This window comes from Micromys minutus (assembly GCF_963924665.1).
Source record: "Micromys minutus genome assembly, chromosome: 5".
NCBI classification, from domain to species: domain Eukaryota; kingdom Metazoa; phylum Chordata; class Mammalia; order Rodentia; family Muridae; genus Micromys; species Micromys minutus.
In genome coordinates, this window is record NC_137974.1 from 46,954,452 (window position 1) to 46,981,435 (window position 26,984).

Consider the following 26,984-nt stretch of genomic DNA (forward strand, 5'->3'; position numbering starts at 1 on the left):
TCTAGGCATGGAACCCAGGGCCTCATGCATGGCTGGAAAATATTTTATCCACTGAGCTATATCCCAAGCCTCTCCAATGCCTTATAGCCAGTCTTTAAGAGCCGTTCCTTGGTGGAGGAGCTCTACGTTGGCATTTTTACGAGGCACCTCGGGGTCCCTTTGACTCTGCAACCCATCACTGCAAACTTAGTGGCTCAAAACAGCGTAACAATTATCTTCTTACAGTTTTAGAGGCCCAGGAGTTCAAAATAGCTCCCATGGGGATGAGGTCAGGTGTTCCTGCGGTTCTTCAGGATGAGGTAGGGTAGAAGCCTCTTGCTGCCTTCCCAGCTTATGGGGGTCCCACTGCCTTGTCTGTGCTCTACTCCAGGCTGCATTGTGTTCCCAAGTCTCACATCTGGGCTGTGATGTGACTCTCTTGCCTCCTTCTTATAGGGATGTTTATGATGATGTCAGGTCCTCCCGTATGATCCAGGATTATCACCTCAAGCTCCTTCATGACACATGCTGAGTGGTGTACTCATAGGTTGTAGAGGTTAGGATGCAAACATCTTTGGAGGCCAGGATTCATTCAACCACACTTGGAAATCCAGAAACTGAGGCCGGGGAGTAACTCAGTTGGTAGAGTACTTGTGTAGTATGCACGAAGCCCTGGGTTTGATTCCCAGCACTTCATGAAACCAACATGGCTGTAATCCTAACACTTGAAAAAGTGCAGGAATTCAAGTCCGGCTTTAACTACGTAGTGAGTAAAACGTCACCTTGGGTAATATGAGACCACGTCTCAAAAAAAAAAAAAAAAAAAAATCATATAGGTAGATAAGTACTAGAAGAGCTACAGAGACAAAGCAGAGGCCATGGCTTAGAAGGTCTAGAAGAGCCAGCACTGGCCTTCTGATCCTAGGGAATGCTGCTGCGTGGGTTGGAAAATCATGCCGTCAGAAAAACCAGACTTCAGACCTTCCGGAGCAGAAGGGTATTTTAAAGGTTATGTAGTCTAACTTCCTCAGCTTAAAGAGAGGGAGCTAAGGCCCGGCAGGCTCACGACGCGCGGCCATTAGTTATTCTGCTTTTGGCCTAAATCTGAGAGACGTCTCTTCCTCTCTCCCCAAGGAGCCAGACGAAGCCATCACCCTTATCAAAGGCAGCGCGGGCCGGGAGCGCGGCTGGGAGGGTTTTGTATCTTAGCAGCAGGAGGCAGCAATGATCTCAGAGCCAAGTTCTATCTGTGCCACTGCTTAAAAACCATTCCACAGAACTTCTAATAGGCCTCTTTCTAAGTGCGCCATTCTGAAGTTTGAAACCAGTGACACCGGCCCGCTCGGCCTTTGAGACTCAACTTTGGTGAGAAAACCCTACATCCGGCCAGACAGCAAAAGGAAGGGAAGATCGGATTGTGATAAAGAGCCTTTGGGGTTCCTAACCAAAGATAAAGGGCTTAATTTTCCTAATGGGTCTGCCCTTTACCACTGGAAAAGTTATTTAAACGTTACAGCAAACAGGTTGACTAGATTATTTTCAGTGGAAGAGACCTAGGAGGTGTCTGTGTGGAGCCAATACCAAGCTAGATATCCTGAGACAAACAGTGAAAGTTGATTGAGTTTTCACGATAATTACAAGGCTGCGTGGTGAAAATATAACTCACTTCTATCTAGGACAAATGAATTCGTGAGCGACAGCATTAAGATTTCAGCAATCTGGGGCTGGGGTGTATAGCTCAGTGGTAGAGCTCCCCCTTGGCTGGCTGAGGCCCTAAATTCTACCCGAGAGCATATCATTAAAAAGGTGTTTAGACCATTTACATCTGGGCCCGGGAGAGTCCCAGATCTCTGCCTTTTTATGCCTGATCTACTTTGCCCTGAAGACTTTCACCCTCCCCCACGCCATCCTCTTTCAAAGCTGCACCCATCCCCCCTCACCCTCTCAGGTGCAAAACTTGCAACGCTCTCTTTTGTGCATGTAACTGAAGCTTTACGTGACTTTTATTGATAAATAAAAACTCTCCCCCCGCCCCAGAGCTGTGTTTGTATTATTGGCCATAGAGAAGGGTCAGCGGACAAAGCGTATGGCCTAGTATCCGGAGACAAGGCATCGATGTGTCAATTAGAGATGGGATGGGTGTTCCTATATCTTCTTTGTCTCAGGCTCCATTTTGGCTGAGCACAGGCTAGAGGCGCAGTGGAGACGGGAAAGTGGAATGGTCCTCACTGGGTGCAGGCAGGAGAGGTCGGGGTGGGTGTGGGAGGCCTCACAGAGGGTTTGAACAGTCTGCCCTGTTGGTATCACAAAGCAATAACTCAGTCTTGCAGATAGTCGGTATCCGTGTTCCCACTCTGGTTGCATAGGGCTTCTGGGGTCTATTCTTTAACCCAGCTCCCGACAACGTTTGTAAGTTTCAATTCAGATAAAATGAACATAGTGACCACTAAAAACAAAACTGCAGAGCTGGAAGACGGAACGGTGGAAGGTGGATCTTGGAAAGGACCTGTAGGTAGGGCAGTATTGGATTAGGAAAGACGGCCGGTGGCAGCTTCTCTTGGCTTCTGGGAGACCCGCAGGCATGGTGAAGGGACCTGTGTGCGTCCCAAGCCTGCACTAGTCTCCGCGCCTTTTCAGAAATAGCCCATTACGTGCTTTGACCACTTCTAGCTAGTTCACCACCCCAGGCTCACCGACTGTGTTAGGAGCATGTTGACAATAAAAACAGCAAAATTCAAGTTTCCCTAACTCGTTTCGGAAGCGGGGCCAGAGTTGGGTCACCAAGCCTTAGTGCAGGAAGGAGAGAGGAGGAACCATGAGCCACTAGGAAAGGGACCAGAGCCATAGGCTCGCCGAGGGGAGGCGTGGCTAGCGGGGGCGGGCGTGGTGTTGGGAAGAGAGGCGGGGCGGGGGGGGTCATGCCTACAGAAGCAAGGCGGGCGGGGCGGGGCCGGGGCCAGCGGGGGCCGGGCTAAGCCTGGTGGGATGGGCGTGACCGAATCCGTCTGGGCGGGGCGGGGCGGGGTGTAGGCGGGCCACGTCGGGAAGATGGCGCTGTGTGTGCTGCAGAACGCGGTTCGCGGAGCGGCGGCGCTGCCCAGGCTGTGAGTTCAGGTTCCCAGTCCCCGCCGCGCGGCGAAGGCGGTGGCCAGAGTGGTCCCCGGAGTCTGCATGGGCACTCTAGCCTGAAATCCTCTGTGCCTCCCGTCCTTGACCTCTCCCAAGGTCGCTGCGGCTGCTGCCTCCTGGGAGGGCTGTGAATGGACCTGGGCAATGGGTACAAACGTTGCTGGATTGGCAGGGCCATCCGCACCTGGCACTTAACACGCTAGCGTAGGGGCGCTCTGGAGTAGCTGAGACGCTCGCCTCCTGGGCGACAACACAACCAGGACCTATGTGAAGCACAGAGGTTTCCAAATGTTTGGTCTCTGGACCCCCTTAGCCAGCTAAGTATGATCGAGGGTTCCAAAGAGCTTTTGCCCAAACCTGCTCAAGAAAAACATTGAATTTTTTTTTTAGGTGAAAAGTGCATAATGCTTTTATATACTTTGAAAATTTCTTTTGTTTAACAAGAGACGATAAGTCTCATACCATCAGCTTTGGAGTAAATATTTGAAAAGAATTCCAGAACTGGGGAAGCAGAGGCAGAAGGCCGCAAGTTCAAGTCTATACTTACCTACATAGCAAATCTGAGGCTACCCTGGACTACATGGCAATACTAGGTGGTAAAAGATCGGTAGACTGTCACAAACAGGGACCCTCCCTCATGACACTTGCCCATCTGCTAACTGCTTGTGTCCTGAAGTCTCCTTTAAGGTGTCCCGCCTAATATGAGGAAACAGGATCAGAGACTGTCTCAAAGTCCCATGGAACAATGAAACCAGAGTTCACAGTGTAGTGATATTTTGTCTTGTGTTTCATGATTTACCCCAGAACCATGGCAGGACCCACATGGTTCCTTTCTCTGTGGCTTTGCACCTTGGCTGGAGAAACCACTCCTCGAACCTGAGTGGTGGTGAAGGAGTGTGATCCTGGGCCAGCCTAGGGGTTCCGTTTCTGAAGTGTGAAAGGGCCAGTCCTGACCACACACAGTCACTACTTCCAATAGGCTTGGAGCTTAGTGCGAACTGCTTTTTACCCCCCCCCCCCCCCTTCGGCCTGTGTATCATCTCTACCAAGGGCAGGTGCTTGGCTTTACTGAGCCAATTGTGCTAAGTCACTGTGGTCCTGGTAAACCCACTAGAGGAAGTGAAATGCTGTCTTGGACCAGTGGGCTACTTCTGGTGCTTAGTTTTAGAGTGTCTGAACCATTGCTAGGCACACAGGGGCCGTTCTAGACCTCCATTATTGATTCCCTGTTTCTGACCCACTAGCATTTGCCCTGAGTTCTAGACTGTCTTGTTATCCACGCAGATGCCTGTGACCATGCCATTTGTCTATACAGACCATCAGTAGCTATTTATCAAGCTACACATAAGTCCTTATGTTTCCAGTTCTAGCATATCACTCAGGGCCCAGTCTAACTTATTCCCCAGGCTTGTTTGTAAAACACCACCCCAACAGTAAGAAAGCCGGCCTCTGCTGTCTACTGTGCAGGCACTTAATTGTTCAGTCCTAGCAAGCATATGAATTATTAGCTCACACCCATCGGGAAGAAATCCACTCCAGTCTCACGGACTCCATTTATTCCTAGCATTACTAAAGTCAGCAAAGTAATTTTCTCTTTCTTTCTTCAAAGTCCTTGTGTACAGGTGGTGCTTTTCTCCATCTGCATTCTTTTTTAAAAAATTATTTATTATATATGAGCACATTGTAGCTGTCTTCAGACACACCAGAAGAGGGCATCAGATCTCATTACAGATGGTGAGCCACCATGTGGTTGCTGGGATTTGAACTGAAGACCTCTGGAAGAGCAGTCAGTGCTCTTAACCACTGAGCCATCTCTCCAGCCCCTCTGTCTGCATGTCCCCTCTACCCCACATACGTTTTAGTTTTTACATTTACTTTATTTATTGTGTGTGTGTGTGTGTGTAAGACTGTCAGCACACACATACTACAGTTTGTATGTGGTGGTCAGAGGACCCATTTTCAGGAGTTGATTTTCTTCCACTATGGACTCCAGGGATGAAAGTCAGGTTGTCAGGCCTGTGTAACATATAATTGTATTGCTCATTTAGAGTGTCAAAGAATTTGAATCATGCGGTGCGTAGTCTTCTCAGATTGGGCTCTTTATTTAACAGGAGGCGTATGAAATTCCTTCATGTCTCTTACGACTTAATGACTCTGTTCTTTGTACTGCCAAGTAATACCCATTGTGCAGCTGTGCCACAAAATACAGTTTGCTATTGAAGGATGTTTCGGTTGCGTCCAGTTTTTGTTGACTGAACAGGAGCCTTCGTTATGCGTTTGCGTTCAGGTTTGTCTCAGACAGAACTACTGAGGAACGTGACCGTTGAATTCTTTCAGAAGATGCCACAGTAGTTGCCCGTCTTGTATGTGAATGAGTGTGTTGTTCTGCTGACTCATCGTTTGTCATTGTGGGTTAAAGATCATTCGACAGTTCTAACCAGTATGTGGCTATAGTATCTAGTTTTCAGTTCGTTTGAACCTGGAATCCTCTTAGAAGATGCTGTGGTGAAATACTCCCCCCCCCCAGGGCTAATACATTTGAATGTTTGGTCCCCGGGTGATGGAACTGTTTGGGGAAGATTAGGAGGTGTGGCCTTCTTGGAGGCTGTGTGTCACTGGGGTCAGGCTTTTGTGCAACCGTCCAAATGGTGCTTTGCCATCTGTGTACATTCTTTGTAAATTTGTCCCAGTTACTTTGCCGGTTTCTGAATTGTGTTGTTCGTGATACAGTCAGAGTGTATATTTGGTTTCTGTCCCTGTTTCTTGGAACAGAGCCCTAAAACACTGGACTCTCCTGAGTGACTTGAGTGTTGGGGGGCTGCTAGGCTTTGGGGTTCAGAAAGTCCACGATTTTAAAGTACACCTGTGGGGCTGGAGAGATGGCTCAGCAGTTAAGAGCACTAGCTGCTCTTCCAGAGGTCCTGAGTTCAATTCCCAGCAACCACATGGTGGCTCACAACCATCTGTAATGGGATCCGATGTTCTGGTGTGTCTGACAGCTACAGTGTACTCATATACATAAAATAAACAAATCTTAAAAAAAAATAAAGTACACCTGTGCCAGCGAGTGTTTTGTCAATTTGACACAGGGTAGAGAAGAAAAAGCCGCAAAATTGGTTCCTGTCTTGAGTTCCCTCAGAGGTGAAGTGTGGCTTGATAGTTGTAAGGGGAAACGAACCCTCTCTGGTCTTACCACTTCAGCAGAGACCCTAACTAAACCATGGGATATGGTGACACCTCCAACCTCTAGGGAGAGGGGATGGGAGTGAAGATTGATCCCAGATCACCAATGAGGGGTAATCCATCACGTCTGTGCAAGGAACCTTCCATCAAAATCCAAAAGGAGGGGGTGTGCTTAGAGAGGGCATAGAAGGTCCCACCCCTCAGCCACACCCTGCTCTGTGCATCCTTCCATCTGGCTGTTCGTCTGTATCCTTTAGAAGGTCTCCCATAGTTATCAGTTTCCTTTGGTTCTGAGAGCCCTCTTAGCAAATTAACTAAATCTAAAGAATGGAGTTTTAGAAACCCCTGACTTAAGTCAATCAGAAACACAAGGAAAACACCTACAGCTTTTCTTGCACCTGAAGTAGGGGCAGTCATGAGGGACTGGGCCCTACGTGTATGGGATCTGGTACTTACTAGCTCCAGCTGGAAAATGTCAGAGTCAAGTTAAAGGGTATCTAGGTGTTGTCTGCTTTTCCTGGGTGTGTGGAGAGCTGTCTTCTCCACAAAAAGCTGTGTGAGCCTAAGGGAGGACAGGGACCTCTGGCCATTTGCTTTCTGTTGAGTTTATTCTTGGTGTAACGACAGTCTGTCATCAGATCTGTAGTTTGGAAATATCTTCTTCCTGTCTGCGTCTTTTCTCAGCATTCTCCTTTAGACTGTATTTCAAAGGGAATATATTTCTAACCTTAATGAAGTCCAGCTAACCATCGGTGGATCTTGAGAGTTCCCCCTCCCCTGTTCTTTATTTCAGAAGGTAAACAACACTGTATTATTCTCAGGTCTGCGATCCCTCCAGTGGTTTTAGTCAGTTTGTTGAGGAAACTGTTCTTGCTCCTTCATCCAGCACCAGTTGGTAGCATCTGTAGGTCTTTATGGATTGACTATCCTACAGTTTGACAATGTTTCCATTGCTTTGCAGACACTGTACGCTCTTTATGATCGACCATCTTGTGTGCTTTGTTGTGATGACTCTCTTGGGCCTTTTGCTTTTCTACATAAACTTCAGAATTAGTTTGTGAATGCCACACACGAATTTTCTGGGATTTGATCTGTATTGCACTGAAGTCTATACAGTAAGTTAGAGGAATTAACATCTCAAGAATCTTGTGTCTTGAGATGGGAGACATGGCTCATCAGTTAAGAGCACTGGCTGCCCTTGCAGAGGACTTGGGTTCAATTCCCAGTACCCACACTTAAGCTCACAACCAGTCACTCCAATTCTAGGCATCTGTTGCCTTCTCTGGCCTCCTTGTGCACTGCACATACATGATATACAAATATTCATGCTGGCAAATCATTTATACCCTTAAAAGTCACTTTAAAAAGTGAAGAAATGCCAGGCAGCGGTGACACACACTTTTGATCCCAGAACTCAGGAGGCAGAGGCAGATAGATCTCTGTGAGTTGAAAGCCAGCCTGGTCTACAGAGTGAGTTATAGGTCAGCCAGGGCTATAACAAAGAAACTTTGTCTTTGAAAAAAAAAAACAAAACAAAAAGAAAAAAAGAATAGTGAGAGATGCATGTGTGTATATGTACAGTGTTTAAGTTATTTTGAATATAGTTTATAGCTACATTGTAATATACACCCATCAGCTGAATATAGAGTTTATAGTTACATTGTAATATACACCCAATAGCATTTTCTGTTGCCCCATCCCTGCTGAAAGGAAACAGTCTTGTTTCTCAGAATGTATCCAATCTGGATGTTGCATCCCTAGTGTTTCTCCATTGGTTCCTGGCTTCCTTCACTTGGCTTAACACTTTGAAGCCTTCGCACACTGCAGTGTGGTCATGTGCTGCCAAATGTATATTACTATTTACATCTTCATGGATCCAATCTACTTATCCTACTCCATTCAAGGAGATACAGAAATGGTGCGGCTGTTTGCCACTCTAGAGCCGGTGGGATCTGAGAGAGTGGAGCTGATTCGTGAGGTGAACTAAAATCTCGTGTGATAGCAATTTTATTCAGAACATCAGGTAATTTTATTCTGAGGGTTTAGAAGAGTCACATGGGTAAAGTGTACAATCACCAGGATAAACCACATGTGGCAAACACCTGTTTTTCCATACAGGCACATTAACGACTGACAATAGCCAGTTGTCCTGAATAATCTGAAGTGAACTCACTCCTACCTGCTATGCCTGGGAGGAGCCTGAAAACACAGTCCAAGAATCATTCTGCGTTTTGAAGACACTGAGGTCACAAGACTCTGGTCTTATATTGTTAGAGTTTTCTTACAAGCAACTCAGAATTCTCATGTGACTTGTTTGGACTGTGTTCTGACAACTTATTTATTTGCTAGCATCCTTGTTTTGAGTGTGTGTCACAAACTCAGTAATCCATCGCTTTAATTTAAATAAGTTTACGAATTTCATTTTCATTGTCTATTTAGTTTCTGACATAGGGTCTTCCTATGTAACTCTGGTTGACCTGGGACTCACTATGTAACCCAGGCTGCCCCTGAAGTCACAAAGACTGGCCTGCTTCTATCTCCTGGTGTGCACTAACACACCAGGTCAAGAGGTTACATAGAGAAAGCTGGGGAAGAGCTGGATTCCTTAGGGGAGGGGCCACTGGTATGTATGATGAATTTTATTAAGGGGGAAAAGAGTTGCTAGTGGAAAAACAATACACTTCTCCTGGCACTAAGCAGCTGTGGTGTGCTCGGCCGGAGCTCACTTGTTTTTTTACACTTTGCTCATGTGCTCAACAGGTTTAGAATTTTATTAGGTAGTAAAGATATTATGGAGGAAATGGTATTTGTTTTCATATAGGTCACTTGGGTATGAATATAAATCCACTGCCATTCAAGCGGCTTCAGCTTATTTTCATGTTGCTTTTATAGCTTGTTGCTGTGGTTTGAATGCGTCCCTCAAAGTCATGTGTTGGGAATGAAATCCCCAAAGCAACAGTGTTGAGAGGTGAGACCTTTAAGAGGTAATTAGGTCATGATGGTTCTGTCCCATGAATGGGCTAATGCTGATATTATGGGATTGTGTTCATGATTCAGAGTGGCTTTGTCATAAAAATAAGTCTGGCCGGGGGTGGGGTGGGGCTGGGGGGGGGGCTGGAAATGTAGCTCTGTTGGTTAAGTGCTTGCCTAGCATATATGAAGCCATCAGTACAAGTTCAAGGCCATCCTTAGTATACAGTGAATTCAAGGCCATCCTGGTCTATGTGAGACCCTGTTTCTAAATATCAAGACAGGTAGTTAAATAATACACAAATAAGTAAATGTGAGTTCTGTCCCTCCCCTGGGGATCAAACTTAGGATACCAGGCATCAGGCTTGGGGCAAGTGCCCTATCTCCTGGCATAGCACCGGTCAGCTCCTGCTGGTCATCATTCCTTCTGTCGTGGGTTGTTGACTCAGTGAGAAATCACTCAGCAGACAATGGTTGGTCTTCCTGGCCTCCAGAAATGTGAGGAAAGTTATATTTCCTTTCCTCTTCTTTCTTTTCTGCTTTTGGGGTAAGGTCTCATTGTTTATGTAGGATTGGCCTGCGATTCATGATCCTCCAGCCTCAGACTCCTTAGTGCTGGGTTATGTGCATGTGCCATAGTACCTGAAAATCATGAGCTTTTCACTCCTTGACATGGGTTATAGCAATACAGAATGGACTAAGCCAATGAAATAACTTTCTCAAATAGTTTGGCTAATAAATGGGCTTCAGAGTTGAGCTTTTTTTTTTCTCATTTCCCCCTCCCACCAGGTTTAGAGAAGTGTTTTTTATTTCTCTTTATTTTATTTTGTTGTTTTAGGATATTAAGCTAACAATGCAGATGCTTTAGCTTTAGTGATAATCTGCTGTTTCCCTATACACGTACACATGCTGGAGCATACATGCGCACGGGCACGAGTACACACACACACACACACACACACACACACACACAAGCCTGCCAAACAAGGACTTTGTTCCTGAGCTAGTACCCCAGCCTTTTTTTTTTTTTTTTTTTTTTTAGAGTTTTCCTCCTGATTATTTTAGAAGACAGACTATCACATTTTGCACATTTTGTGTGCACATGTTTTTGTGTAGGACCATAATCACAGTTGCTCATTTAGTCTATTCCGAGTTTTCTTTCTTGGAAAATCCTGGAGGCAACTTTTGACTTGTGAGCTTGCAACCTTTCGGTGCTTGCTGTCAAATCATCTTCCAGAAGGACTGGTTGGTCACACTCGGACTGCAGGCTGCCTTAAAGGGCTAACCTGCTCCTCTTCCTCGTTATTAGCAGGCCCATACTTGGTAAACACGGAATGTGGGCTACAGAGCTGGTAGTGCCAGGGGTACTTGTCCTCTGGCAGAGAGCCTTGGCTGGCACTCTGTCTTACCAGGCAACTACCCATGTCTTTCTCTTAGCTAGGCTTTTGAGAGCCACATAGGTGCCCGTTAATAATAAAGAGCCAAGAGTCAATGTCCTGGTGGTTTTTATTGGCTTTCTGCGTGCAGGAGTTGGTGGCAGCAGCTGAGAATGGCTGCTGTTCTTCAGGTGGCTACAGGACCCTTTAGATACTGGGAAATAAAAATGACAACGAAGACTTTGTTATCCCTCTGTCCCCTCCCCTTCACGAGCGCCACATTCAATTTATTCATTTTCTAAAAATTACAGTTCTTTGTTCTGTTTTGTTTTTTGTTTTGTTTTGTTTTGTTGTTGTCGTTGTTTTGAGACAGGGTCTCACACTGTAGCTCCGGCTGTCCTGTAAACACAGGCTGACCTCAAACTCACAGAGATCACCTGCTTCCTGAGTGCTGGCGTTAGAGGTGTGCACCACCATACCTGGCAAATTACAATTCTTATTTATTTGTGTGTAGCTGTGTGAGAGTATGTGGACAAGTGTTAATGGTACAGCTCAGATGTAGAGGTCAGAGAGGGGTTATCTTTGGGGGTTGGTTCTCTCTCCACTGTTCATGTTCTGGGCTTCGAACTCAGGCCATCAAGCTTGGAGGCAAGCCATGTACATCTTGACTCTTGATGGCTTTTTGAAAATGGTATTTCAAAAATTTAGTGCATATGTGTGTGTGTGTGTGTGTGTGTATGAGTGTGTGTGTGTATAAGTGTGTGTCTGAGTGTGTTTGTGTACCTGAACACCTACACTGAGGCACTTGTGTGGAGATACGAGGATAGCTTCAGGAGTTGGTCTTCACCAGGTGAGTGTGTGGCAGTATTGAACATCAGTCAGGCTTGGAGGGAAATCCTTTCACCTGCCTAGCCATCTTACCAGCTCAAGTTTAGTGGGACACTCCTTTCCTGTTTAGCTCAGTTCTCACTGAGGTGCCGAATATCTGTGATCTCAGCTTTGGGGAGATAGATGCAGGAGGATCAGGAGTTCAAGATCAGCCTTAGCTACATAGCAACCTTGAGGCCAGCTTGAGCCACATGAGATCTTGTCTTAGAAAACACACAACAAAATAAAACCGTTCTATATTTCTAAAATGACCTCTTTCCCTTTTAATACTGGCCCCTCTGTAGAGCTTTTGAAAGATTTAAATGGATATGGGTCATTAAAATTGTTAAAATATTGTCACTTGCAAATTGCTTAGAAGGAATGGAGGCTTATGTAGAGGCATGTAAACTTCTCTTGCCTTATTATCCAATCTCACATTGGCCTTTGGGAGAAGGCTGACTTGCCCATACTCGGTTTTGGTTCAAATTAAAAGTTTAACATAAAAAGATAAAAAAAGAAAAAAGAAGGAGAAGGAGGAAGAGGAAGAAGAGGAGGAGTAGGAGAAAGAAGAAGGAGGAGGAGGAAGAGGAAGAAGAAGAAAGAAGCACCCAGCTCCCAAGCCAGATGTAGCTCATCTCTGAGACACTGGAGGGCGCTCTAGCAACAGAGATGTTGCTGATAGCAGTGGTGGACAGCGCCCTCACAAACTGGCTGTTTTTCTTAAGATAGGTGGGCGTGTTTTCCTGTTCGTTCTTGAGGACAAATGAAAGACACTTTTCTACACTGCCCTATAAACGGCCTGCTTAAAAGTTGATAATAGACTTAAGTTGCGCTGTACTCCCGTACCCCATGACCTTCCCTCTCGCTATCCTGGTCTGTCTGTGCCAGCCTGGGGCATTTCGCTCTTTAGATCTCAGGCCAGATGTCACCAATCAGGGAGGCCTTCCCTGAAGTCTCTGCGACAAAGAACCCACAGCCCAGCAACCCCAGCAGCTGCCTCTGTATCCTCACCTCATGCAGTGGCTTTCCCCATCACTTCCTCTCCCACAAGCATCAGGTGTTTCTTGATTGTCTGTTTGACCTCCCCCCAGGCCACAGAGACTCCCAGACCAGGGATGTGGCCTGTTTATTCTATTCTTTTAAAGCATCAATAAAGCTGGACGTTGCTTTGTCAGGGAAAGCCTTGCTGGGCTGGAATTGAGGTGGGGGAGTGGCGCCTGACGTGAACAGAGCCTGGGTCTGGTTTCCAGCAATGTAGACACTCAGTAGGGTATCACAGTCTTATGGTCAGCTAGATAGCCTGAGTTAGCCTGGGCTACCTGAGACCCTGGAGAGAGTGAGAGATAGTCAAATAAGGAAAAAAAGAAAAAAGAAGGATTACGGCCCTCAAGTAGGGGAACCTTGGAGAACTAAGAAATGTGGAAGCACACAACAGCTTTTTGAGCTTTAAGTTAATTTGTTTCAGCCTGGGGACCAAATTCTTTATTGAGCTTATTTGAGTTCATATTGGCCAGAGTTTGAAAATAATAATAATAATAATAGTAATAATAGTAATAATAATAATACCTGGGTGTTTGGGTGTGGTGGCGCTTTAATCCTTAGAAGGCAGAGGCAAAGGCAGGTGGATCTCTGAGTTTAAGGCTAGCCTAGTCTACAGAATGAGTTCCAGGACAACCAAGGCTCCACAGAGAAACCCTGTCTCCCAAAACAAACAAAAAGAAAACAATAATAATAAGATAATTAAAATGCTGTATACAGCTCCTGCAACACCAGCTTCCTCAGGGAAGATGGGGTGAAGGCAGGAGGAAGCAGTGTGAGCTGAGCAGCAGTTGGAACAGGAAAGGCTCTGCCTCTAACACAAGACAAAGGAGAGAATGACCGCATCCTCCACGAACAGGCTGCGAAGACTTATACCCACACAATGAGTAAGTAAGTCCTTTAAAAAAATGTAGTCTAAGGGGGCTGGAGAGGTGGCTCAGTGGTTAAGAGCACTGACTGCTCTTCCAGAGGTCCTGAGTTCAAATCCCAGCAACCACATGGTGGCTCACAACCATCTGTAATGGGATCTGATGCCCTCTTCTGGTGTGTCTGAAGATAGCTACAGTGTACTCACACACACACACACACACACACACACACATAAATAATTTTTCTAATGTAGTATGTGAGAAGGTGGGTTTGGATCTCAGAAGAGTTATATGAGGACTAAGGGATTAATATGATAAAGATACACTATGAATTGTCAAAGAGTTAATTAAAAGTTATATATGCAAAAATATGGTGAAGAGAGTGGAGCATGACTGAAGACAGACATGAACACAATGACACGTGTGTACACCCATGAATGTGTACACACGCATAAACACATAACATGCACACATATACATACCAAGGAACTGGATGTCCTAAATTTCATGCTGATCTTCAAGGTTTGGACTTAGAAAAACAGATATCTGTTTGTTTGTTTTTTAAGATTTTATCTTATTCTTTTGAAATAGAGTCTCATTATGTAACCCTGGCCAACCTGGGACTTACTACATCGGCCATGCTGGTCTTAAAATCAGAGATCCACCTGCCTCTGCTTCCCAAGTACTGGGATTAAAGGTGCATACTGTCACACTTGGGAAGATTTTATTTATTTTTATTTAATTTTAAAGATTCATTTACTTGCTGGGTGTTCCGGCATAACTTTCAATCTCAAGTTTGCCAGAGGCAGGTGGATCTCCGTGAATTGAATTCCAGGCCAGCTTAGCCTACAGAGTGAGTGCTAGGAAAGTCAGGGCCACACAGAGAAATTCTGTCTCAAAACAACAACAACAACAACAACAAAATTAAAAAACACCCAAACCAAAAAAATTCATTAATGCATGGATGTAATTCATTTGTGTATGAGTGTTTTGCCTATGTGTATGTCTGGGTACATGTGCATGCAGTGTCAATGGAGGCCAGAAGAGGGCGCCAGATGCCCTGGAATTGGAGTTACGGACAGTTGTGAGCCGCCCAACATGAGGGTTAGGCCGGGACTCTGAAGTGTTTCTAACCACTGAAGCCAGCTCTCCCTGTCCTTGGATACCTGATTTTTGTCTGTGTCCTGTTCCCTCATCCCCTGTCCTGTCTACCTTCCTTGTTTTCCTGGGACCCCTAAGCTGGTCCAGTGGTGCTCTCGTAGCCCATACTTGTCCTGGGTCCTGCAGTCAACAGGACCGTAGAGAGCTGGTGGTGGATATTGTAGACCTCTCTGAGCATACTTTAATCAATGCCTTCTGCAAGGGTCTCAACAGCAACACTGCAGCCAGCCAAGGGATCTTTTACAGGGATCAATCCAGTGGTAACCCCTTGCCCTCCTCCTCTGGTTACAGGTTTAGGATGTGAGTTGGATCACCAGAGCCCACCCATGTGTGGAACATCAGAGCTTTCCTGAGTAGTCTGGTGCCACAACTGTGACTGTGGATACTGTAGAAACCTTTCCCTGCAACTTTGTTACACTCTGTTGATGTCTGGTCTGTTGCTATTTATCATAATGCAGAATTCTGTACTCATAGGCCTAGATCTTCGGGTATAGAATCCAGAAGGAGGAGAGAAGAAGGTGAGGAAGAAGAGGAAGCTGCCATGGGTTAGGAGTCAAGAGAACATGGCCCTGAGGGCTGCTGGCCAATTGGAGCTAAGAGCAGCCAGGATGAAACATAGTAATAACTCGGGGTTATAGGTAGAAAGCAGATTCTAACTGCACAGAGGGTAGATATTGGCCCAGCTCTTGTGCTGATTAAGGCTTATTGTAACTAATGAAAGTTGTGTGCCTTTAATCTGAGAACTAAATTAAATGGTCAAAGGTGGGGTAGAAACCCAATATCTTCCTCCTGCTCCCCCACCTCCTGTGTGTAGGGGTGAGGTGGGGCTGGGGGGCGGTACTGGGGAAGAATCACAGGGCCTCACACATGACAACCAAGTACTTAACCTGGCCTACATAGGGACTTTAGTCTTACCCTAAGGCAGGTAAGCCTCACCTTGCTCCCTGTTATCTACCGACATAGCGATCCGCCTACTGCTCCTCATGACGCACACAGCCCTTACCCTGCTTTGCTCACAGTCTCCCTAACTTTAAATTGTGCTCATCATCCAGGCCCATCTTATCCTGTTGTCATGGACCTCTCAGACAGCAGCATCTCTAGCCTTCAAAGCCCCGCCCGCCTGCCCTCCTCTGCTGCTTCTCGCTGCCCCTCTTTGATGTGCTAAGGTGGGATGTGAACCCCAACTCCCTCTTCTGATCACATCTCACCTGCTTCCAACTCTTTTCCCCACCAAGTTAGTTTGTTATTCATATAGCAGATTATTTCTAATTTTGTGGCTCTGAACAACACAAACATTGTAGGTCAGAAGCCTGACAGAGACTCAGCAGGCTGAACCCAAAGTATCCACAGGGCTTTGTGTGCCAAGCAGAGCCTGCTTCTTTGACTCTTCCAGCTCAGGGGGCACAGCATCCTTGGTGGCTTCCTCTGTCTTCAAAGCTGGCGGCGTAGTGGAGTTACCTACCATACTATAGTCTGTCTAGTTTCCCTTCAGCCTCCCGCTCCCCTTGTGACTGTGTTAGGCCCCACGTCCCCAACAGCAGCTTATTTGATTTTCTCCTTTCATCCCACATCTTCATATAACCTAAGGCAGCAGCAGGTGCTGGGGACAAGGACGTGGGTGTCTCAGAGGAGCTATTGCCCTGCCCACCCACTACAATCCTGAATTCAGGTTTGAGCTCTCTGGTGTGGCATCCAGTTGACAGTTCCTTCACCTTCCACATGGCCTCCTATGCAACATAGCAGCTGTATAGATGTTAAAATAATACTTTTGAGGCTGGAGAGACAGCTCACAGGTTAAGGGTTCATGTAGGATGATGTCATTATACAACAAAGTGGGTTGAGCTTATCATTGGATGAGAAGGAAAGGTAGGCGGGGAAAAGTCTAGGAAAGTGGAAGAGGAGGAGAAAGCTAGAGATTCCAGAGGAGACAACATGGAAGCAGATGTGGATGTTTTTTTCAGTACATCTCTAGATGGAAAAGGTTATGATTATTTCTAAGGGTTTCTATGGGTCAATTTATCTTATCTGGGTGGGCAGTTTATATCTTTGTTAACTGGTTGTAAGCTTATTGTGTAGAGGGATTGTGGATTGAGAATTTAACTTATAAACCTGTTTGACAAGTTAATGATTATGCAGTCATGTTTTTACCAGTGGAGGACAGTGTGGAAATGTAACATGCTGGGGAGGTCGTGGACCATCCAGGACAGGAGCAGCTGGAGAGGGCGGAGTGAACCGCCTGGGAAGGCAGCCGAGTGGAGAGGGTGGCTTGTGGATCATGTGATATCGTCCAGGTGAGCTCGGCTCCACACTAGAGTGGTGTCCACTAACAAGAGAATTGTTTTAATGTTTTCTGTAACAGGTTCACACTGTTCTTACAGAGGACTTGAGTTCAGTTCCCAACACCCATATTTAAGTGACTTACAACCACCTCTAACTCCAGCTCCAGGGTTCTAACATCTCTGACCTTCACGTGTGCATACCAACACACACCATACATGCACACACACACCTCTGACCTAGGTGGACACTCCTCTGTGCATGTCAATATACATACACACACACACACACACCACTGACCTCAGTGGACACTCCCGTCCATATCAACACATACACACACAAAGATGCACACACACATGCATGTGCACGCACACACACACACACACACACACACACACACATCTGACCTTGGTGGACACTCCTGTGTCCACATCAACACATACACACACACACACATACACAACACACTTCTGACATCAGTAGATATTCGTTAGTGTATGTGTACCAACAAACACACACATGCACACACACACACACACACACACACACACACACCTCTGACCTAGGTGGACACTCCTCTGTGCATGTCAATATACATACACACACACATACCACTGACCTCAGTGGACACTCCTGTGTTCATATCAACACATACGCACAGAGAGATGTACCCACATCAACACATACACACACACATACACAACATACTTCTGACATCAGTAGATACTCGTGTATGTGTACCAACAAACACACACATGCACACACAAACACATACTCGATTAAAAAATAGTAAAATAAGGCCAGGAGTGGTGGTTCATGTCTTTAATCCCAGAGTTCAGGAGGCCGAGGGAGCAGATCTCTGAGTTTGATGCCAGTTTACATAGCTCCAGGGCAGCCAGGGCTACGCACAGAGACTCTGTCTCAAAATTTAAAAAATAAAAAATGTTTTTAATTAAAAATAATATTTAAGAATGTGACACGTCAGGGTCTGGAGAGATGGCTCAGTGGTTAAGAGCATTAGCTGCTCTTCTAGGTGACCTAAGTTCACTTCTCAACACCCACATGGCCGCTCACAGCTGCCTAACTCCAGTCTCAGGAAACCCAACACACATGCAGGCAAAACACCAATGCCCATTTAAAAAAAGTGGCATACTTGTCATCTGGACGTGGTCCTGCCACCACAGCAGGCTGAGAGTATTGTTGTTTTTGTTTTGGGGGTTCATTTTTGCTATAGTATGTACCAGTATATTTTTTTTTTGGCTGAATAGCATGCTGCTTAGAGTATACAGTTGGTTATCTTTCCATCAGCTGATGGACACTTGAATAGTTTCTGCTGTTTTGACACTTGTAAATAGTGCTGTTTTGGGCATTCACTCACCCACCAGTATTTGAGTAACTTCTAATCTATCTTCCTTCCCACAAGCCCCTTTTTAACTTTTATCCACCAGATGTAACTGTCATCTCGAAGGTTACTGCTGAGTAACTCACCCTTTCTAGTTCACTCTGAACTCTGGCTGGCTGGTTCAGCTCAGCTGTTCTGGCTCAAACTCCTCTCCAAGCTGACTGACCCAGTCTGTCTTCTCTTGGATTCTGACTGAACTGATCTGCTTGGCCTTGGCGCCTCAAACTAGCAATCTGTTCTAAACCTCTGGCTCTTCATTCTCTGGCGTGTTCTGTTGTATCTCACCTGCAACCTGTCTCTGTAAAATTTACCTGGTGAAACTCTAACTCTCTCTCGCTCTCTCTCGCTCTCTCTCGCTCTCTCTCTCGCTCTCGCTCTCTCTCTCTCTCTCTCTCTCTCTCTCTCTCCATCTCCTCTCTCCCTCCTTTTCACCCCCCCCCCCCATATTAAGTCACCTCTCTTTCCTGTCTGTTCTCAGGAGAGTTCGGAGTGTCCTGTCTTGTTGTTCCTCATTCTTGAGCTCCAGGTACCGACTCTGAAGCAATTGCACTAGGGTCTTTTTATTACAAGCTGAAGCTTGGGGTTGCTCGCTGCTGACTCTGACACAGCAGGACGGTTTGGTGAAGCAGCTCTGAACCCTCATCAGGACAAGGTTTTTATAGGAAGTGGTGAGCAAGTGAGGGGGTGTTCAACCTGGCAACCATGTAATCCAATGACTATTGTAAGGTGGGTGCTCTGAAGCAAAACTACACACAATCACAAACAGTCTGAAAGTACATCCGGAACAATCAGACCTATCTCGATTGGCTGTTGCTAGGAAGTAGCTAGGGAGTAACTCTGGGGTCTGAGCCAAGGACAAGTCATAGTACTAGGGTGCAACTTGGGTTCAGCTGCAGGTAAAGTTCTCAGACGTTTTTTCTTTTAAGATGGAATCCAGTCCTAAGATGGAGTAGGTTTGACTTCTCAGTTTTTGACTCATTCTGTCAAATCTTTCTGTTTGTCATTTTGACCCTCAGTTCCACATCACTTCCAAACATGGCTGCTTCCTCCTACAAACTAATTTTACCTTCAGTGTTTGGAATTAAAGATGTGTACCAAGGGTGTGTCTCTATTCCAGGCAGATGGATTAAAGGTGTGTGGTGTGTCTGAATTCCAGCTGGTCACAAAGACCTAGAAGATCTTTGGATACAGTCTCTTCCCAGAGGAGCTGTGTTGCTGGAATAAAATCCCTCTACAGGGTCTTAATTAGCCCAGGCTGGCCTCAAACTCAGTATATACCTGAGGACAACCTTGAGCTTCTGACATCCTGCACTCAATTCCCAAGTGCTAGGGTTGCAGGTATGGAATATGTCAGTTCGTGCTTTGCTGGGGATTAAACTCAGGGCCTCTTGCATCTTAGGCACACCATCTCTTAACTGAGCTATGCCCCCACCCTTATTTCAGGTCTTTTGGGGGGCGATGTAGGAGTGGGATTCTGGGATCATGTGGCACTTTTGCAAAGAATGTCTGAGGAAATATCCGACTCTTGTTCACTTATGCTCTATTTTCCATCATACCCATAATGCACTGGGGCTTGGATATATCTATATTCTCAGCAGCTCTTGCTACCTCCTACCATCTTACTATAGCTGTTCTGGCAGGTATAAGGCTGCTAGCTCCATGCTCTTTCTCCAAACCATTTGAAAAGGCACACTGGTCCATCCTGCTGCCCCCTTGCCTTCTCCCCACTGCACCGGAGGGCTCTCCCCCTCCTTCTAGCTCCTGAGCAGGTGTGATCTTCCTCCCCACCCCTTTCCTCCTCTGCTAACAGGTGGTCTCCTCCTTCCTAAAGCTAGACCACGATCTTTGAGGCTTGGGGGTGGCAGGGTTCACATCCATTGTTTACTTAGATGGGAAGAGGCACTAAATGCTGGTTATGGTGTCTGCTCATAAGAAGAGACTGGAGAGGTGGCTCGGCAGTTAGGAGCTCTGGCTCTTCTCCCAGAGGACCTGGCTTCAATTCTCAGCACCACGCGGTGGGTTACCACCATCTGTAACCCCAGTTCCCAGAGAATCTGATACTGTCTAGTCTCTGTGAGTACTAGTCCCGTGGCATCCCAGAGGTGCAAGGACATACATGCAGACAAAGTACCCATACACATAAACAAATGAGTAAATCAACACTGGCTTCTTTAGAGCTGTTTAAGGGGAACAAAAAAGACTGTCATCAACATGTCGATACACAAAAGGACAGCAGACACTTAGGTACAATCTCCATCCTTGCGGGAAGCGCCTCCCCACCCACCCCGTCCCTTTCATCAGCATCCCTTCTGCTTCTCTTGAAGGATTATCCTAAGGTGTGAGTTGGGACACTTTCTTGTTATATTAGACCTTCCCCAGACACTGGGAACTTAGTGCCTAGCACAGAGTATGGCACATAAAGGGCTCTGAGGAAATTGTCTTGAATGAATGCCTCACCGAATGGCCGCAGTGATCAGAATTCATTATTAATTACCAATTCGATGTGAGAGGCAAACTTTCTGTGTATGAGTGTGGGTGTCTGTATGTTTTCCTAGATTATAGATTTGTCTAAACATTCCTGGTAATCTAAGACATCAAATCTGAAGTTTCTTTCTTGGCTTTGAGTTCTTGAACACAGGCCAGGGCTGTTTTCAGATTCCACAATATTCCTCCTTTTGATGAAGAGTTTTTCTGAAGAATAAACCAGCGGTCTGTGCAAACTACACTGTTGATTTACATGGCTGATTGACGGGGGCCTTTAGAAGTTCCACCTGTAGTATACCTTCGTCCCAAGGTTTGCAGAAGGTACTCTGGCCAGTCTAACTCAATGTGACCCAGACCTCTCTGTCACCGTGACCAGCCTTCTGTTTGTTTCAGGTTTCTAGGGAATACTTCTGTTCTTCAAGGCCGGACTGGCTCAGCATCTGGAGGTACATTAACAGTGGCTGTGGTGTGGGCCAGAGCATGTCTCCACTCAGAGCACCCGTCTGGTGTCCAGGAAGCCCTGGGGTCTAAGCACTACAAAGGAGGCAGTGTCTTAGCAAGATGGCAGTAGTGTTCGATTTAGTCTTGAGATTGCCAATTTTTTTAAAAAGGTGTGTGTTCACACATGCTCGCCGGGCACCGGGTGCACACACTCAGGTGTCACACACTCAGGTGTCACACACTCAGGCGTCATCCTCAGGAAAACCTACTCACTTTCTTTGAGACAGAGTCTCTTGTTGGACTGGAGCTCACTGATTAGGCTCAAACTGGTCAGCTAGCAAGCCCCAGAGGTCCATCTGTCTTCCCCTCCAAGTACTGAGATTACAAGTGTGTGCCTCACGTGCCGTTTTACATGGGTCCTGGGGACTGAACTCAGGTCCTCACGCTTGCGAGGCAAGCACTTTACAGGCTGAGCTAGCTTTGTTTTGCCGTCTTTGAGTAGTTCTGGAATAGGGCACAGTGGGGAGTGTGAACTGCTCACTTTGCTGGCTGCCCACTCCCGGTTTTGCTTCCAGCCGTGGCTGTGGAAGAGGCCAGTACTCATGTGGTGGCTTGTTCTGGAACCAGCCACATGTAAGCCCCACGGCCTGCTGGGCCAGAGTCCCCCATGTGGGCTAGTGCTGTAAGCTCACTGAGGACAGGCCAGACCTGGGGTGGGGCTGCTGCTTGCTAGCCTACCTCTGAGCCTGCTCTGGTGGCTGAAGCCTGAGCATTTGCACCCAACCTCGGACCAGCAGGGATTAGCAGCTTTGAGGCTGCACAAACACCTGAGGTGTTAAAATGAGGATCCCAGGCACCAGCCCACGCAAGGCTTTGGAAGATGGACGCTGTGCTGTTGACACAGGTGTGTGCTATTAATGAGTATCCTGCTTGGGGAGGAATTAGTGAAAATGTTAATATTTCCAGGATGATTGTTAATGAGGAATAAAAAAAGAATGTATCTTTTCATCCCCGAAGCCATATGGCTTCCTGCTTAATGTGGCTTAATCTAAAAAAAAAACAATTTTGAAACTTGTTACTTTTTATTTTTCTAAGGACAACACTGTTTTTCTTGCAGAACTCACTATTAGTTATATTGTAAAGGGAAATTAAAACAGTATTTACTTCCTAGAACAGCTTGTCACCAAATATCAACTTGGAGAGCTATTTTCAGCATCTCTTTTTATTATTCGGGCATTCATTCATCCATTCTTCTGAAAAGCAAGGATGGCCCCTGGTTCTGGCCCTGGAGGCAGCTGCTCAGGAGGAGAAGGAAGAGCAGTGCGCAGAAGCCCTTCTGCAGCACCAGAGGGTCTGCATTTGGTGCATGGTCTTGTTAGTCAGTTCTTGCCTTCTTGTTTTGAGACAGAGTCTCTCTTGTTTCTGCCTCTTTGCTGCACACTTGGTCCACAGGTTTCCAGATCATTCTCCCATCTTTGTTTTCTGTCTCAAGGTAGGAGTGCTGGGTTTACAGACAGGCACTTTTTAAAAATTATTCTATTGGATATTCTCTGTATTTAAATTTCAAATGTTATCACCTCCCCCTTCATCACCCCTCCACTTGTTTCCCTGAAGGTGCTCCCTCTCCCAATCACCCTCTCCTACCTCAGTTCCTCGGCATTTCCCTACACTGGGAAAACACGCCTCCACTGGACCAAAGGCCTCTCCTCCCATTGATGCCAGACAATGCTATATTCTGCTGCATGTGCATCTGGAGTCATGGGTCTCTCAATGTGTGCTCAATGGTTGGTGTTTTAGTTCCTGGAAGTTGTGGAGGGTTTGGATAGTTGATAATGTTGTTCTTTCTATGCAAACACTTTTAGCTCCTTCAGTCCTTTCTCTAGCTCCTTCATTGGGGTCCCTGTGTTCAGTCCAATGGTTAGCTGCAAGCATCCTCAGATGTATCTGTATGACTCTGGCAGAGCCTCTGAGGAGACATCCATATCAGGCTCCTGCCAGTAAGCACTTCTTGGCATCAGCAATAGTGCTTGGGTTTGGTGGCTGCATATGGGATGGATCCTTGGGTGAGGCAGTCTCTGGATGATCTTTTCTCCAATCCCTGCTCCTCTATTTGACCTTGAATTTCCTCCTGTGAGTGTTTTGTTCTCCCTTCTAAGAAGGACTGAGGCATCCACATTCTGGCCTTCCTTCTCTTTGAGCTTCATAAGGTCCAGACAGTTGCTTTTTACATGGATTCTGGGAATCTGGATTCAAGTGGTTAGTGGGCTTGCAAGGGCCAGCGCCTTACTTAGTGATCCGTCTCCTCGGCTCTTGAGACATTGTCTCAAACTGTACCTCAGGCTGCCCATGGAGATCTGCCAGCCTCAGCCTCCTGGGGACTGATATTACAGGCATGTGTCACTATTCTTGGTTTGCCTCTGTCCCTTCAAGTGCAGTGTGAGGTGGCTGGCTGGGTGGAAGAAGCTTTCAAGGAGTACTTCTGCCATGATTGTTTCTTGGTCTCTCAGCAGCCCGCATAGCTCCTTGACCTGTGGTAAGTCTTAGCCATGTTGACTAAACTATGTTGGGGCAGGTTCCGAGAAACAGTGTCCTAGTTCCTTTTCTGTGGCTGTGGTAAGATGCCCTTGCAACAGTAACTTATGGGAGAAAGGATTTATTCTGACTCGAATTTGGGGATTTCGGTCCATCATGATAATGTGAGCAGCAGAAGCTTGAAGCTGCAGTTACATCACACAGTCTAGAAATGGGCTGAGGGGCTGGAAAGGTGGCTCAGCGGTTAAGAGCACTGGCTGCTCTTCCAGAGGTCCAGAGTTCTATTCCCAGCAACCACATGGTGGCTCACAACCATCTGTAATGAGATCAGATGCCCTCTTCTGGTGTGTCTGAAAACAGCTACAGTGTACTCACATAAAATAAATAAATAAATCTTAAAAGGGAGAGAGAGAGTGAGAGAGAGGAAGAGAGAGAGAGGGGGGGGGGGAGAGAGAGAGAAATGGGCTGAAGAAGTGGTACAGTGGTTAAGAACCCTGGCTGTTTTTCCAGAAGACCCAGGTTCAATTCTCAGCATCTACATAGCATTTCACAACCAGGGAATCTGACGCTCTCTTTTGGCCTTATATAGTGGGCACTATACACATATAGGTGCACAGACATATGTAGACAAAACACTCACACACATGAAAATATATATAACTTAAATTGTTTTTTTTTTTTTTTTTTTGAGGAGAGAGATGTTAGTACTTGTGGTTAGCTCACTCTGTTTCTAAAGTCCAGGTTCTTAGCTTAGAGAATAGTGCCACCCACAGTGGGCCAGACTTCCCACTCTGGTAACCTAGACTAAGATATTCCCTATAGGAACCTGAGTATTTCTAGATGTTATCAAGTTGACAGTTGGGATTAACCGTCACACAGGGATAAGCTCAGAGTGCTGTTGAGACACAGAAGTGGGGGTGACTTCTGGGGGTGTCTGGGGCATCCTCTTGGGAGCTGACTTCAGATGGTGACAGAGGAAGAAAGGGTGGGGCAGTTTGTAAGAAAGGGACCCAAGGCTGGGCTATGGGCAATGAAAACAATGGACCTGCCAAGCTGGCTCTTCTTCCTGTGGCCTGGTTGGTGTGCTGGTTTGTCATTGCTATGTTCACAAGAAGCAACAAGAGGAAGCAAGGGTTTGTTTGGGCTCTCTGGCTGCAGGGAACCTTTCCTTATGGTAGGAAAGCATGTCCAGGTGGCTGGGGAAACAGAGATGTGGATGTTCATGCTCATCGGCTTTCTCCTTTCTAGTCAGTCCCTGACCCCAACCTGTGGAACGGGTGCCATTCCACCTCCATTAACCTATCAGGAAACTCTTGTCATGGACGTGCCCAGAGGCTGTTTCAAGGTGACTTTGGAGACTGTAGTCATGGCTGGTCTGAGTGGCATTCCCAGGGCATTTCCATCTCCTGCTCCTCTTTTCCATGCATTTGCAACACTGGGGGTGGGGGAGGCTGCGGATGCTGTTCAGTGGTGGAGTGAGCATCTCTGATATGCAGAAGGCCCTGGGTTCCAACCCCTCAGCACTCGGTGCTCTGGGAAAGCTAAGTGAGCCAGCGCAACTATGATGGCCCCTCGGCTTTAATGAGCTCACTGCGTTGAGCGGGTTCTCGCTGTTTGCAGCTCTCAGGTGACTTCGGATCTCTGCGTACTGCACACTTAGCTTCCTACATCTGCAGTTAATTTGTTAAGAGACCTTAATTAGAAACTTCAAACAGTTTAAATGTCAATCACCAAAGCAGCGAAGTTCTCAGGTCCCAGCATTCTGCCGGTGTTGGTCATCGGGACATAATCCCAGGTGGACATAATTCAAGACAGATGACATTCCTGGGTTGCAGTTACAAAGGGCTTCTATATGTGGGAACTAATAAGCTGGCCCCTGTCGTCGCTCAGCCAGAAGGATCATCCAGTTAGGACTTGTGACTTTCTGCTCATGATTCCGTGGTTGGGCCAGTGCTTCTGAATGGCAAAGGACGCCAGAGCTACGCTGTGCATAAAAGGCATGGAGTACACAGTAAGAGCGATAAGATTCCTATTTAATACTGTGCTTTCCAGAGGGAAAATAATCACGGGCTGGGAGTGTGGCTGGGTGATGGACCATGGGGCCTGAAATGCTCAGAGTCCCTGGCCAATTTATGTTTCTTTTTAAATCATAGGCTCAAAGTCACATGCAAATTTGGAACTCATAAATGTTGGCTTTTTGCCACTTTTTTGCTTTCTCTATTCTTTGGTCTTTTTTTTTTCCCAAACTATGTGATGAAAGGGTTAAATATGGCAACAAGTCTTGCTTTAACAAAGTAAAACCCAAAGCAGGCAGAATAAATGAACCCCCACCTTTCTCTGCAGGTCAGTTAGTGGGTGTTACATCCTTAGTCGTTTGTGCTACAAAGTAACTAATTTTTGGCAGCTGGGGTACTTTTCACCACTTCTACCTTTATGACTAATGATGTCAGAAGATCTGTGGTCCTAAAAAGGAAAACTGCATGAGAGAGTTTTAAGTCGTGTTTTGAAAGCTTAAAAATATACATATTAAGAAATATGCATACATAAGTCATTTATATAAAATCTTGTCTTATTTGAATTTGAAATGTTTTTAAGTTTTAAAACTAGTTCAAATCTGTCATACTGAACTGTGGGGTTTTGTTTGTTTGGTTTTGGGTTTTTTTTTTTTTTTTTTTTTTTTTTTTTTTTTGTTTTGTTTTACTTTTGAGTCAGGGTTTCTCTGTGTAGCCTTGGCTGTCCTGGAATTTACTATGTAGACCAGGCTGGAGATCTGCCTGCCTCTATCTCCCGAGTGCTGGGATTACAGGTGTGCACCAACATGCCTGGCTCCTATTTTTCATATATTTGGCATTTAAAAGTTAATTTGTACTTTTAAAAGGTATTGTCAAACTATTTGTCATTGGTTATTTCTTAGTCGTAAAGATGTTAGACATAGAAAAAGAGATGTTAACCTTAAAAGTGTGTGTGTGGGTGAGAGAGTGAGCAGTACAGTGTGTGTGTGTGTGTGTGTGTGTGACCATACAAGTGTGGAGGTCACACTCAGCGCCTATGTTTCCCCCTTCTACTGTGGATTCCTGGGATCCAACTCCTGTAGTCAGGCCTGTAGGCACCTTTACTGGCTGAGCCTCTCGCTGGCCTATCAGCTGCTTGTGAAAGTTGAAAACTTGCTTTTACTTTGTATAATTTTTTTACAGGTTTTCTTTCTCCAAAGTACATTAGTAAATGGTCTCTGGCCAGAAACAGCTCTCAGTAAATAGCCAAACATACCCAAACTAG

The 26,984-nt window shown here is 46.0% G+C and overlaps 1 protein-coding gene across 2 annotated transcripts in view; it reads left to right on the forward strand.

Moving 5' to 3' along the window:
* Window positions 1-2,998: 2,998 nt before the first annotated feature.
* Window positions 2,999-26,984, forward strand: part of CLYBL (citramalyl-CoA lyase) — a 213,787-nt gene continuing 189,801 nt past the window's right edge. For both annotated transcript variants that reach the window (XM_080917345.1, XM_080917344.1), the window contains exon 1: window positions 2,999-3,083. In XM_080917345.1, coding sequence (XP_080773471.1) covers window positions 3,028-3,083 — 56 coding nt within the window. In that variant the 5' untranslated portion in view covers window positions 2,999-3,027. The remainder of the gene's footprint in view (window positions 3,084-26,984) is intronic.